Source organism: Podarcis vaucheri (genome assembly GCF_965113315.1).
Source record: "Podarcis vaucheri genome assembly, chromosome: 3".
Classification (NCBI taxonomy): Eukaryota; Metazoa; Chordata; class Lepidosauria; order Squamata; family Lacertidae; genus Podarcis; species Podarcis vaucheri.
Window position 1 is genome coordinate 108,099,610 of NC_138761.1, and position 14,700 is coordinate 108,114,309.

General features: G+C 45.6%; 1 protein-coding gene across 6 annotated transcripts in view; it reads right to left on the reverse strand.

The window, feature by feature from the left end:
* The window catches only part of KCNS3 (potassium voltage-gated channel modifier subfamily S member 3), a 53,729-nt gene that overhangs the window by 11,125 nt on the left and 27,904 nt on the right, over positions 1 to 14,700 (reverse strand). Inside the window, exons 2-4 of one of the 6 annotated variants that reach the window (XM_082215578.1) lie at positions 14,360 to 14,531; positions 10,170 to 11,696; positions 7,351 to 8,220 (exon numbers count right to left, since the gene is read on the reverse strand). In XM_082215578.1, the coding sequence (XP_082071704.1) occupies positions 8,147 to 8,220; positions 10,170 to 11,640 (1,545 nt within the window). In that variant the 5' untranslated portion in view covers positions 11,641 to 11,696; positions 14,360 to 14,531 and the 3' untranslated portion in view covers positions 7,351 to 8,146. Of the gene's footprint in view, positions 1 to 1,415; positions 1,488 to 1,830; positions 1,987 to 7,350; positions 8,221 to 10,087; positions 11,697 to 14,359; positions 14,532 to 14,700 lie in introns of those variants that run through there. The other 5 variants (XR_014217591.1, XM_082215579.1, XM_082215580.1 and 2 more) reach the window with 5 other exon arrangements.

A 14,700-nucleotide genomic window follows, 5' to 3' on the forward strand; every position in this document is an offset into this window, starting at 1 on the left:
TTCCCACATTCGTGGGCTTTCTGTCTGTGCCGGAGACAGTCATCCAATCCTAAAGCTTACAGCTATTTGTCTTGGCAGCCAAGGGAAGATAGGAAAGTACACTATACCCAGGGCTGAAACTCAGTTCTGCCACCTCTCAGCCCCTCTGCCATTATAAGAGAACAGATAAAGGAGCCCTGGACAGTTAAGTCCAGTCAAAAGCGACTATGGGTTTGCCGAGCTCATCTCGCTTTCAAGCCGAGGGAGCTGGCGTTTGTCCACAGACAGCTTTCCGGGTTATGTGGCCAGCAGGACTAAACCGCTTCTGGCACAAAAGAACACCATGACAGAAACCAGAGTGCACGGAAATGCTGTTTAACTTCCCGCCGCAGTGGTGCCTATTTATCTACTTGCCTATTTGCTTGGTTGGCAGAAGCTGGGACAGAGCAATGGGAGATCACTCTGTTGAGGGGATTCGAACCGCCAACCTTCTGATCAGCAAGCCCAAGAGGCTCAGTGGTTTAGACCACAGTGTCATCTGCATCCCGTGTGTAAGAGAACAAGGGAGGTGTTCATGGAGAGTTTTGGCACCTCTTTTTCTAGAAAAATAGCACTGAGCCAGACCATTGGCTCACCTAGATCAATACTGTCTGCAATGACTGGATGCGGCCCTACAGGATTTCAGACCTCAGTCATTCCCATCCCTGCCTGGAGAGGAATCCTTAAAGGATCCTGTAAACATGAATTCAGAATGCCTTTGCTTGCCAGGAGTTTTTTAAAAGAAATATTCCTACAACCAGCAGTCTCACCAAACTATATCTTTACTCTGCTGCTACACATACCAAACTCCAACAGTATATTATACTATAACTTACACTGGTGTTGTTGTTGTTATTTGTTGAATTTTTATACTGCCCTATACCTGGAGGTTTCAGGGCAGCTCACAGAACAAAATCAGAATATAAAGCCACAAAATATATAATCAAAATAGAAACAACAACCCAATACCTCCCCCAAAAAAGAGCCACATTTTAAAAGGGTTTAGGATGTCAATCTGGTCAACCAAAGGCCTGGTTAAAAAGGAATGTTTTTGCCTGGCATCTAAAGGTGTACAATGAAGGCACCAGGCAAACTTCCCTGGGGAGAGCATTCCACAGACGGGGAGTCACTGCAGAGAAGGCCCTGTTCAAATGGGAGAAATGGGACTCACAGCATTCTCCTGATCTACATTCCTAAACTGATTTGAACATTCACGACTCAAAGCTCAACATGGATTCACTTCCTTAGGGTATCCTGTGAAGAGAGTGCTTGAATACTGTAGCCAGAATAGCACCCTCTGGATATTATAAGACAATTCTCACCATCTCATTTAAAGAGATGGGTTTGCTTAGTGGGGAGAAATGATGTTTAAAAGAGAAACTTCAAATTCCACATACTAATATTACTAGAGAAGAAACATCAGCATGCTGAAGGGTTTTGTACCTTGGCTGTCCTTTGAAAGATGGGCCCTGGGAGGCAGGAAGGGGAGGAAGACAATGCAAGATATCACCCTCTCTAGAGGGCATGCTAAATGCTCCCATGGCAAGTTATCAAGCGACTCTTGTGTCACTAGCCCAAAATGAGCGCCCTTTTCCAAGGCGTGACATCTTTTTAGTTTTCCTTTTCATAAAGTGTAAGCAGAATCCACACTCACTTCCCTTCACTGTTACAAAACAGTGGGTGGAGTCATACAGAAGCCCAGAAGGGCTGGCTGAAGCCTTTAAATCATTCCCAATCTTAATCTTTTAAATGTTCCTTCTCATGGAGCGTTACCAGCACAGAATACAGAGGCCGATGAGAAAGCCTACTTACATCTCCATCCACTTTCTCTCTCACTCGCTGAATGATCAAACCAAAGGAGATGGCTATGTCTCTAGAGCCCTAGTGACCAAGGAGCCAGCAGAGGGAGGTGTCACAATGAAGGGCGTGTCACAAGGACCTCCGCAACCTAGCAACCACCAGCACTCAACTGACTCTACTCTCAACTGACACTACTAAGTTTTCTTATATGGCTTTTAATCCATGTCCAGCTTTTTACAAATATGTAAAATGAAAAATTTCCCTTTATATTCAAGCTTCTGTTGTTCCTGCACCTACTGAGCATTAGCTATCTAATCTACCTCTCTGGTGCAACTGTCACACACCAAAATGGTATGGAAAGGGCCCTGTGTCTTCAACAATTCACAAAATGATTCATTGTAGCTCCACAGCAGCATAGCTGTCAACATTTCCCTTTTTTAAAGGGAAATTCCCTTATTCCGAATAGGATTCCACACAAGAAAAGGGAAAAGTTGACAGCTATGCACAGCAACCCTCTCTTTCTTTTCAGTGTCATCCTATATTGCCGAACAGTGGAAAATTAGAGATCACCCCTTGCGTGTTTATTCATTTTATTACTCTCCTTCACTAGCAGGTCCCAGGGCAAGTTACAACCATCTAAAAATATTATCATTGTTGTTATTAATTAAATTTGTATACCACCCTATGCCCACAGGTGTCAGGGCAGTTCACAGGATAAGATCACAAAATACATAATAAGAACAAAAGCCCAATAACCCCACTCCCAACACATTTTAAAAGAGCATTGGATGTCAATCAGATCGGCCGAAGGCCTGGTTAAAAAGGAATGTTTTTGCGTGGTGCCTAAAGGTGTATAATGAAGGCGCCAGGCGAACTTCCCTGGGGAGAGCATCCCACAGACGGGGAGCCACTGCAGAGAAGGCCCCGTTCTTGTGTTGCCACCCTCTGGACCTCTCGAGGAGGGGGCGCACGAAGGAGGGCCTAAGAAGATGATCTCAGGGTCTGGGTGAGTTCATATGGAGATAGGTGGTCCTTGAGGTATTGCGGTCCTGAGCCGTTTAAGGCTTTATAGGTCAAAACCAGCACTTTGAATTGGCCTGGAAACTAACTGGTAGCCAGTGCAGTTGGGTTGTTACGTTACAATGAAGAGAAGGGCAGAGATGCTCAAAATAAATAAATGAAAACATGCCCCCTCTCCTGTGCCATAGTGTGATTTTTTGTCTCTAGCCTGCCTGAGAAAGGACATCACAGTGCTTGAACACCAACCTGATTGAACACCAACATGCTTCCCTTAACAATTTGCTGTCACCACGGCTATGAATTCTTATGCCCAGAACTAGTAGTGCAAAACTTCACCACTGCCTCCTTTACGGCCCCTGGGCCACAGCTGGCCACTACTACAATCTAGTAGATAAAGCTAGAACATTTTGTGCAACTGCTTGGGAGAACTTTTTTTAAAAAAAGTTTATAAAGCATGTGTAATGATTAAAGGAGAGAACTTAACAATGACTCACCAAATAATAAGGCATATTTATGAACAAAACAAAGGTTGCAAATGAAGTCCGATGGCAAGAAACTAAATTTTAGGCGTACGACTCCAACTTTCTCAATGGGAACTGGGAATAGAATCTCACCCACAGTACTGATTGGTATAGCCTGTCATTAGCTTGAATTTCTGCACTTGCAAGCTTATAAAGACAAGGCTTAAGTGTTTGTGGATAGCATGCAGGGTCTCCTGTGCCCTGCATAGGTCCTTACCTCTTAGTCAGGCTACAAAAAAACAAAACAGGAATTATCCAAACTATGCAGAATATGCACCTTTCCTTATTTTTGACAATTTGTTAGTCACTCAATCCAGCTTTTGTTATGCCATGTATACATTCTTGACCCAGGTTACATGAAGCTCTGAGTAAGACTCTCTAACTTTACTCCAGGGAATAAAGTTTTGCTTTCTTGAGTTTCCACCACAAACAGAAACTTGATACTCTTTCTACTTTTACATTGCAAAGATTAGCGTGCTCTAGAAAGATCAGGAGAGTAGAAATAATTTCAGATAAGGTTATCGGTTCCTGCCAAAATTCATCCACCCCAAATATTTTGCCTAATGTATTATGATCTGGAAGCGGCTGGAGTCAAGATGCAATTTTGCACCAAGTGAAATGATAATTTTTACTCAAGTCATATGAACTCCCGCAGCTATTGCTTCATGATTGGTTAAAGCAAGAAAAACATATCACTCTTTCTTGGATACAATCCAACATTATATACGCTTGCAGTCTTTCAGGCTCACAGCCAGTTGTTACATCCAAAATCGCAGTCCCAATCCACAGCACCAGGGAAAACTTGAACGTTTTGCAAAACTTAGCAATTTCATATTCAAAAGCAAGCCAGCTCCCTTTAGGTAGACTTGAACAATAAAGAACCAGTTTGACACCAGGTGAAGATCAGGTGGGCAAAGCTTGGCCAAAATGGCCTCAACCTTGAGAGTAAATGGGGAAGTCTGATTAGACCCATGGGCCTGAGGTTCCCCAATTCTGGAGTAGAGCGTCTGACTAGGACTGGGCTTAAATCCCTGCTCAACTACAAAACTCATTTGGTCGGCTACTCTCTCTTATTCTGTTCCAGGGGTAGACAATGTGACGTCTTGCAGAAACTACAACTCCCATCATTCCTGACCTTTCAGCCATGTTGGCTGGGGCCGATGGGAGGAACCATGTTGGTCTTTCTCGGCCTTTCATGATACCCGAAACCAGCCGCCTGAGGCAGTTGCCTCACTCTGGCTAACAGTAGGGGCAATCTTGCCAATATGGAAAGAGTAAGGTAAAGGGACCCCTGACCACTAGGTCCAGTCGTGGCCGACTCTGGGGTTGCGGCACTCATCTCGCTTTACTGGCCGAGAGAGCTGGCATACAGCTTCCGGGTCATGTGGCCAGCATGACTAAGCCGCTTCTGGCGCACCAGAGCAGTGCACGGAAATGCCGTTTACCTTCCCGCCATAGCGGTACCTATTTATCTACTTGTACTTTGATGTGCTTTCAAACTGCTAGGTTGGCAGGAGCTGGGACCGAGCAATGGGAGCTCACCCCGTCGTGGGGATTCGAACCACTGACCTTCTGATCGGCAAGTCCTAGGCTCTGTGGTTTAACCCACAGCGCCACCCGCATCCCAATATGGAAATAGTCAGGGTCTAAAGTGAAGCACAGTAGAGGAAAGGAGAAAGGCTAGGTGCCCAGCTCTCCCAAAACACTCATCTCTCCTGTGAAGTGGCACAGGGATTTCTCAAGTTAACAATAAAAGCCACTGAGATGGGTTTGTTGTTTGGACTAGGGCTACTCTGAAGCCTTGGCTTCCCATAGACTTTCCCGTCCTCTGTGTCTTTCTGCAGACAAAAGCACACAAGCAGAGAAGATCTTAGGAAAGGAAAACAGCACTACAGAAAACAGGCAACTTTTTATAAAGGATTTGCAGGGCATCGAGACTGAAAGATTCGGAAAGGGTAGGAAGCGTGCGCTCTGTAGCATCAGTCACAGCAATATTTCTGAGCGCTTATCAGTGTGCCACACAAATTGCAGGATGTGGTTCTTTGGAGCTTTAAAAAGTAATAATAAAAAACAGAGACAGAGAGGTGCTCAGCGCACTGAAAAGTTGTAATGGGTTTATAAGAGCTATTGATTAATCTGAGTGCATTAAAAGAACTTTATCCAGACTTTTAGCAGATCTTGGTCATTTCACAAAGAATAAGGGACTCAGGCACAGGCGGGATGAGTCAGCATGCTGTAAGCCGGCTGCGCTTGTGGAGGCTGAACTTACTGCACTGACATTGTCCTTCAAAACTCACAAAAACTGTTTAAAAGGAGTGGTTTAGAAGGGACTTGCTATACTCATGACTGCATATACCAGCTGAACCAAGAAGAACCTGGTAACTAATGATGCTTCTAGCCATTCATGTCTTCCAGGGTGCATCTCTGCACAACAGCCTTGCCCGGTATTCCAAGAAAACTGTTGCATGCAGCAAACCCAACGCTTCACTTGCTTTCAGCCAAGATAATGTTTGTGCTGGTACATGAAACAGCAAAGAACAGCAAAGTCATATGTCTGCCTTGCCCACCCCACCACCAGCTAGCCAGGGCTGGGCAATATATCAATATATCATCCAAACCCATTTTGAAGTCCATATTGCAATATTCGGCTTCATAACTTTTGACCTGGCAATAAATCACAAATCATGGTGTGTGTTGGGGCTGAGCGAAATATGATCCAAAACCAGTTTGAAGTCCATTTTTTACTTGAATCATGGTGTGTGTGTGTGTGTGTGTGTGTGTGTGTGTGTGTTATGCAAAAATCACAACGCAGGGGAAACCATGAAGCCGGCCAATGCTTCTCTTGATTGCTGCAGCCCCTGTTAACTCCGCCAACTCAGTTCTCCTCTGCCTCCGGGAGGGTGTGCAGCAAATCACAAGAGCACCGCCGGCGAAAACTATGATGCGGGGGAAACTGTGAGGCCAGTCAATGCCTCTGCATAGTACCATCCTCACTTCAGACATCATGGCATATCGGTATATCGCAATGTTTAGCTGGTTATATATCATGATATTGAAAACCAGATATCCCCCAGCCCTAGTCAGTGCTATCAATTTAATGTCCACTGTTTATGCCTGTGCTTCTCCCTCAAAGACCCCTTCTTAGCCACTGGGGAAAACTTGAGTTGCTTACACAAATTCAGCTAGAAGTGTCTAGCCCACTGGTAGCTAAAGGTGAAGGTAAAGGTACCCCTGACCATTAGGTCCAGTCGCGGACGACTCTGGGGTTGCAGCGCTCATCTTGCTTTAGTGGCCGAGGGAGCCGGCGTTTGTCCGCAGACAGCTTCCGGGTCATGTGGTCAGCATGACTAAGCCGCTTCTGGCAAACCAGAGCAGCGCACGGAAACACTATTTACCTTCCCGCTGGAGTGGTACTTTTTATCTACTTGCACTTGAAGTGCTTTCAAACTGCTATGTGGGCAGGAGCTGGGACCGAACAACGGGAGCTCACCCCGTTACGGGGATTCGAACCACCGACCTTCTGATCGGCAAGCCCTAGGCTCTGTGGTTTAGCCCACAGTGCCACCCGCGTCCCACAGCGCCACCTGCGTCCCCACTACTACCTCTGTATTAAACCAGAAGCTATTAAGCTGCAAACCTACCACCCCATCCTCCAGAATTCCAGCAAATCCCTGTCCCCAAACCAGTCTTTTCACTGAAAGCTGTCTACTAGCCCCTATATATCTAAGTCAGAAAGCCCCATGTTTTGCTTCTCCTAGTTCCTATGACTTTTAAAGAAGGGGTTGGCAGACAGCCAATCTGCAGCTACAAGTACACCTCTGGGTAACCCAAAGCAGATCAGAAAGGACTTTTGACTTCCAGTCATTTGACAGTGGGAATAATAAAATGGCACATATCCCCCCCCCCCCCCAAATACTATTATACTGCTGCAATGAAGAAAGCTTGAGTACACGGAATCATGGATTCTGTGTGGAAGTGCAGAAAGTTCAGTTCAGGTACTCAACACAAATTCCTGGATTCGGGGTTATTTAATCCTTGAATTGTACGTCTTTTCCACCTGATTCTGCTTGGTGGATCTCAGAGCTCTAACAAAAAACGAAGTAGATTCACAAGACTTCAGAACATTTTTGGCAGGTACCCCTCAACAGCAGACGAGCGTCAGAATAATAAAAAATACTCAGACAGCATAAAAAGAGGCTTCAGCTTCTCCTCTCAGCTGATATTACAGTTTTCCTCATCACCACTCTTAACAGTATCTGAATCATTGGTCTCTCTGTTTTAAACACCGCCAGGCTGGTTTGTGAGAATGATTGACAAGAGAAGGCTGCTTAAGTTAAGCTTTTTAGTGTCGGCTGAGCAATTTGGCTGCCTTAAATGGAGGTATGGGGGCTCGGCCATTCTGCTGTGAAGACCAAAAATGGAGTGCACCAGCAAATCTCCCTTGCAGTAGTAGGTTCTGCAGCTCTGGGAAGCTCCTGCTGTGTGTATACAATGTGTGATTTCATATGAGATAATTTAGCCTCCTCCAGGTGATTACAAGGATCTCTGTGGGCTTTAGTGGCCGGGTGGCTATCAGAATTTCGACTTGCAATCTCATGTACAAATATGATAGCACCCCTATTCCATTTATAGTCAGCCTTGATGAATTCCTCCTACTGCAATCAGCGGAGAACCAAGCAAATGCTTCACTGCTTTGTCATGCGTCCTGCTGTCACCATCACCAAAACAAAGGAAGTACACAGAGGATATAAAACCCTGAGCCCATAAACAGGGGCAAGACTTGACATTTAGACTGGTTTCGTGGTCAGCTTGACATAGTCCGTCACACTGCAAGTTGCGGGAGCACTCTGCCTCCCCCAAACTAGAAATTAATTGGAAAGAGAAAAATGTGTTTCTATGTGCGAGGATGGCTTCACTTAAGAAGTCCCAGGATCCAGAAATTAAGACAGAAGTATACTTCCAAATTTGTACAAATTGCTTCAAGTCAACTGCTTGGCCAACACTATTATGGGGTGTATGCTTGGCCAACACTATTATGGGGTGTACCTTTTCTCTGACCAGGGGAATGATATTATTCGGACTTGTGGAAGTTGGCAGCTTAATTTTATGCTAGGGCCAAGGAAATATATAATATGGCTTCTGGGTTCCTTCCAGCTCTGTTATGCGTCCATTTAAAAAGCGAACTGAACCGAGTGAGTTGGAAGGAATAATATGGCTGACTCATTGCCTGACCCTGCCATCCACCATGTTGATCTATGGCTTAAGGGTAGGTTCAGACACTAAATCAAAGATGGAGGAACTCAGGCCTGAGGCCTGAACACAGCCCCTTTCCCCGGCTTCTCTTAGTGACCCACAGTCTTCTCAGTGGACCACATCTCACACCAGGCTTGTTCAACACCTTAAGTGCTTCTGCCAATTGGAAGGTGCCCTTGAATAATGCTTCTTGCTTGCCTGTGTGCGTGTTTGTGTGTGTAGACAAGTAGGGAGGTTAAAAAAAAGGTTGCCCAACCCTGCGGTGAGAAATGAAGGGTGAATGGCTGGCACATCAAGTGGCAATGAGCACATCTTTCCTGAGATCAGGCAGCTAAGCAAGACATGCATCTGAAACAGGTGCCTGTGCCTGCAAAACAAAATAAAGTGCCGACATTTTGCACATCAAAAGGTGGGAGTTCTCTCCCTGGATCTGGCAGGTAGGGAAAGCCAGGGGTGGGCAAGGTTAAACTGGGTTTGGATGGGGTTACACCCAAAACCAGCCAGGACCAATCACACTCCCTGTTCCCCTTCCTCTTTCTCCCAGCCCAGCAGGCTGCTGGAGAAAGGACAGATCCCACTCGCCAGATGTTTACACTACAGTCATACCTCATGTTACGTTTGCTTCATGTTACGTTCTTTCAGGTTACGTCCCACAGCGACCCGGAAGTACTGGAAAGTGTTACTTCCGGGTTTCGCAGCTCGCGCATGCACACCAGCGCTAAATCACACTTCACGCATGTGCACAAGCGCCAAATTGCACCGCGCACCTGCGCAGATACACCACTTCAGGTTGCACTCTTTTCATGTTGTGAATGGGCCTCCGGAACGGATCCTGTTCGCAACCAGAGCTACCACTGTACTGTAAATTGCTTGCAAGGGGCTTTCAATTTCTTCTCTGTCACTCCATTAGTTTCCATTCCACTCCCTTCCTCCCTCCCACCAGGCTTCCTCCACTGGCATGGAATTAGGCTGAGGGCTGTATGCAAGCTACAGGGAGCACAAGTGAATTGCACCCACCCATAACACCAAAGAAGACCTGGGTGAACTATGGTTGAGGAGCAAAGCCTTTCCCTAGCCCTATATAATATTGAATTTTAACCTCAGATGCTAACAGGCCCCCTGGCTTAGTTTAGGACTATTTGGTTTCTTAGCAAATATGGTTTCATATGCACTTCTGTTCATTCTCAGGTATAATCACCCAAATAAAAAATTACATTTGTCCCAGCACATTTCCCGTGTGCTAGTAACCCACTATTTCCCAACGCACAATCCATTCAAACCTTTAAAAGGTTATCAGACTTGGTTGCCGGACCAAGCACACTCGATACCACTTTCTGAAGCCATGTGAAGAAAACAAAAAACTAATCCACCACACACAGTCTATCTATCCTTAAGCCCCATCTAAACCGTAAAGAATGTGCAACATCATCAGAGCCAAGAATGCCCTAATATGGCAGAGAGTTAAGATACCCTGAGAATTTAAGTGCTCTTTGTCAAAGCTGTGCTAATATTAGAAGGAAACAGTAAAGAAAAGAGATTCAACTCATTTTCCTGTACCATTCTGCAAAGATGTTGTGTTATAAACATCGTCAAGATCTTGGATGCTTGAGGCGTCGGTTGAATCTTGATCGTTGGCTACAAATCCTACTGAAGAAAGGCTAGAAATAAAGGAGTGCATCCTTTTTGCATAAATATCCCTAATATTAAAATAAGGGAGCTCGTTTGTCTTCTCCTTGGGGTCGTTGTTGCACTGGTCCACGTCAATATCCTTCTGCTTCTGGTAGTATTTGGAAAACTTGTTGAAAATGATGGTGATGGGAAGAGCTACCACTAATATTCCACAGATGATGCACGTTGTGCCAATGATCTTCCCTGCAAGAGTGACCGGGTAGGTGTCTCCATAGCCAACGGTGGTCATGCTAATGGTGGCCCACCACCAGCAAATTGGGATGCTCTGCAACTCTGATGTGTCATCATCTTTTTCCACAGAGTAGACCAGGACGGAGAAAATGGAAATCCCAACGGCCAGGAACAAAAGCAGAAGTCCAACTTCGTGGTAGCTGTGCCTCAAAGTGGCACCCAATGACCGCAGCCCAACAGAGTGCCTAGCCAGCTTCAGGATACGGAAGATCCTCATCAAACGCAGGATCTGGACCACTTTCCCCATGTTCTCGATGTCTTCGCTTTCCTCCTCTTTGGTGTCCACGGCCAAAGTGGCGTAGAACGGAATGATGGAGACAAAGTCTATGATGTTCAGTGGGTTCTTCCAGAACTTTTTCTGACTGGGAGCAGCAGCCAACCTGATCATAAGCTCAGAGGTGAACCAGATGATGCATATGATCTCCACTATTTCCAGGATAGGGTCTTCTATCTCCCTTTCGTTGGCATCCAGCTTCTGAAATTCTGGCATGCTATGGATGCACATGGTGACGATGGATGCTAGGACCACGCTCAAGGAGGAAACGGCAATCAACTTGGCGGACAAGCAAGAGGCAGGGTTCTCCATTCTGACCCATATGTTCTTGCGCAACTCCCCCAACCATTGCTTATCAAACTTCTCGAGCTCCTTCTCAAAGATGGACGACTCGTCGTCAGAAGAATCCAGGCTTCCGGCATTGCTTTTCTGGTCCCACTCCTTATCAAGTCCCTCTTCTTTCCTTTCTTGGTACCTGTTGCTGCAGCAAGAGTCAAGGAAGAGCTCGTTGATTCCCCAGTACTCTATTTCCTGGCAGAAGGAGAAGACGCAGAGCTCTTCCATGACGTGGAGTTTCCCTGTGTAATAAAAATTCAGCACGTAGCGGAACAAGGAAGGGTTCCGGTCAAAGTAGTACTCCTTCTCTGCAACGCTGTAGTCGTCGCACAGTTCCAGAATAGCTTCTTCTGAATGGCATTTGAGCAGTTTCCCGAGTCTCGTATGGGGAAATCTGAGCAATGTGCTTTGGCCAATGGACTGCTTAAAGCCACCCACATTCAAGTTGACAAGCTCCTCATCTTGTCCCGGCCTGTGGAAGAATTCGCCGTACACCATTTTGAATGCTGTAAGTGTTGTGGCCGGCCGGCAAGGCACATAATATTACATCGCACCTAAAAAGCAACACAAGGTACACTTAGGTAATTCAATCTTGTTTTGTTCTCAATGCAAACGCTTCTCATCTCTGCTTACTGCGAGTAGTTATATTAAAGGAAACGGGGAAGAAATAAAAATCTCACATGCAGCACTAAACAATTCAGCGAGGCAAAATTAAATTACTTACAAGGTTTATTAAGTCAGAGTTATAAAGCTTGATTAAAATAAAGTCTGGTTAGCACTACCTCCCCCCGCCCCCGATAAACACCCTGCTGTGGAGAAAAGATGGTTAATTCATTAAGCTTGTCCTGTCCTGTAGCTGAACCATATTTAAATTAATGTTCATCCTTCCAAGAATTAAAGCGTATCTCTGGTAGGCTTAACTATAATGAATCTCACAAGAAAACAATATTTAAGTCTGTAATACATTTTCCCCTGTTTATACATGCATGGCTGTGTCTTTGCAATTACCAGGTTACCAAGACCCCTTCCTACGGGGAAAGAGTGAGTGGGTACCCCGCCCCACACCTCCACCACACACTTCCCATTAATCTGCAACGAGAAAATTTTTGTGTTTGATTCATATACAGTGGTACCTCTGGTTAAGAACTTAATTCGTTCTGGAGGTCCGTTCTTAACCTGAAACTGTTCTTAACCTGAGGTACCACTTTAGCTAATGGGGCCTCCTGCTGCCGCTGCGCCGCTGGCGTGCGATTTCTGTTCTCATCCTGAGGTAAAGTTCTTAACCCGAGGTAATATTTCTGGGTTAGTGGAGTCTGTAACTGAAGCATCTGTAACCTGAGGTACCACTGTATTTTCTAAGGTGAAATAATTGTTCAAGGCATCATGAACCTACCCGGACACCCAGATCATCTTCTGAGGCCCTGCTTTGTGTGCCTCCTCCTCAAGAGGTCTGGAGGGTGGCAACACAAGAACGGGGCCTTCTCTGCAGTGGCTCCCCATCTGTGGAAAGCTCTCCCCAGGGAAGTTTGCCTGGCGCCTTCATTATACACCTTTAGGTGCCAGGCAAAAAGGTTCCTTTTTAACCAGGCCTTTTAAACAGAGGCAGAGAGGTAGATTAGATAGCTAATGCTCAATAGGTGCAGGAACAACAGAAGCTTGAATATAAAGGGGGAAATTTCATTTGTAAAAAGCTGAACATGGATTAAAAGCCATATAAGGAAACTTAGTAGTGTCAGTTGAGAGTAGTGTCAGTTGAGTGCTGGTGGTTGCTAGGTTGCGGAGGTCCTTGTGACACGCCCTTCATTGTGACACCTCCCTCTGCTGGCTCCTTGGTCACTAGGGCTCTAGAGGCATAGCAATCTCCTTTGGTTTGATCATTCAGCGAGTGAGAGAGAAAGTGGATGGAGATGTAAGTAGACCTTCTCATCAGCATCTGCATACTGTGCTGATAACTCTCCATGAGAGTCTTAGGGAACATTTAAAAGATTAAGATTGGGAATAATTTAAAGGCTTCAGCCAGCCCTTCTGGGCATCTTTATGACTCCACCCGCTGTTTTGTAACAGTGAAGGGAAGTAACTATGGATTCTGCCTACACTTGCGGAAAAGGAAACTAATAAGATGTCACGCCTTGGAAAAGGGCGCTCATTTTGGGCTAGTGACAAAAGAGTCACTTGATAACTCGCCATGGGAGCATTAAGCATGTCCTCTGGAGAGGGTAATATCTATCTTCCTCCCCTTCCTGCCTCCCAGGGCCCATCTTTCAAAGGACAGCCAGGGTACAAAACCCTTCAGCATGCTGATGTTCCTTCCATAGTAATATTAGTATGTGGTATTTGATGTTTCTCTTTTAAACATCCCTTCTGCACACTAAGCAAACCCACCTCTTTCAATGAGATGATGAGAATTGTCTTATAATACCCAGAGGGTGCTATTCTGGCTACAGTATTCAAGCACACTCCTCACAGGATACCCATTATGATATGCCTAGGAAAGTGAATACATCTTGAGCTTTGAGTCGTGAATGTCCAAACCAGTTTCGGGATGTAGATCAGGAGAGTACTGTGAGTCCCATTTCTCACTGCCTTTTCTGCAGTGGCTCCCCGTCTGTGGGATGCTCCCCCTTGGGAAGTTCATCTGGCACCTTCATTATGAACCTTTAGGCACCAGGCAAAAAGGATCCTTTTTAACCAGGCCTTTGGTTGACCTGTTTGACATCCTATACCCTTTTAAAATGTGGCTCTTTTTGGGGGGGTTGTTAGGTTGTTGTTTTTATTCTGAGTATATATGTTGTGATCTTTTCTGTGATCATAATGATGATGATGGCCATGGATCCCAAGGACGGGGAACCTGTGTGTCACAGAGTAAGCTGGTCAGTAAATCACACTGTGAAAGTTGGAGTTAACTCCTTGTTAGCCAAAACTAATTGTGCACAGCACAATAAGCACAGCAACTCATTTCTGGTAGGTTTTACCCCATGAAGCAGTTGCTGAGACTGAAGGTCTCCACTTTCCAACAGCTGCCTCCTCTCCAGGGGTTTTCCCAAGATATCACAGACTACGTCTGCACATTGCTAGTCTCTCTCCTGCCCTTTTCATGCCTCTTCTGGTTCTGGGACACCAGAGGGAAGTTGACTTCATTTTCCTCTCCTAGCCATCCTTACAGATGGGTGCCTGGGGGGGGGGGGGATATTTGAACTTGTCTGATTTTGCTACTTACCAGAAGTGATCTGAAGCCTCTCTTAGGGTACTTGTCAGTTCCAGAAGCATTTCCTGTTGCAGCAGTTTGCGTTTACAAGCATGGCGGTACTGCATACAAGAGAGGACCGAAACAACTTTCCTGGTTTAGGCAAAGGCCAGAAAGTTTCACGTTCGGCAAAATGAGAGGATACCTGTAGGAAAGAAAGAAAAGGCATTGACCATTTTGTCATCTACACATATTCCAATAAAAGTAGGCTAGGAGCATAGGCATTGCTGGCCCAGTGTGGTGTAGTGGTTAAGAGCGGTGGACTTGTAATCTGGTGAACCGGGTTCGATTCTTCCACATGCAGCTGCTGGGTG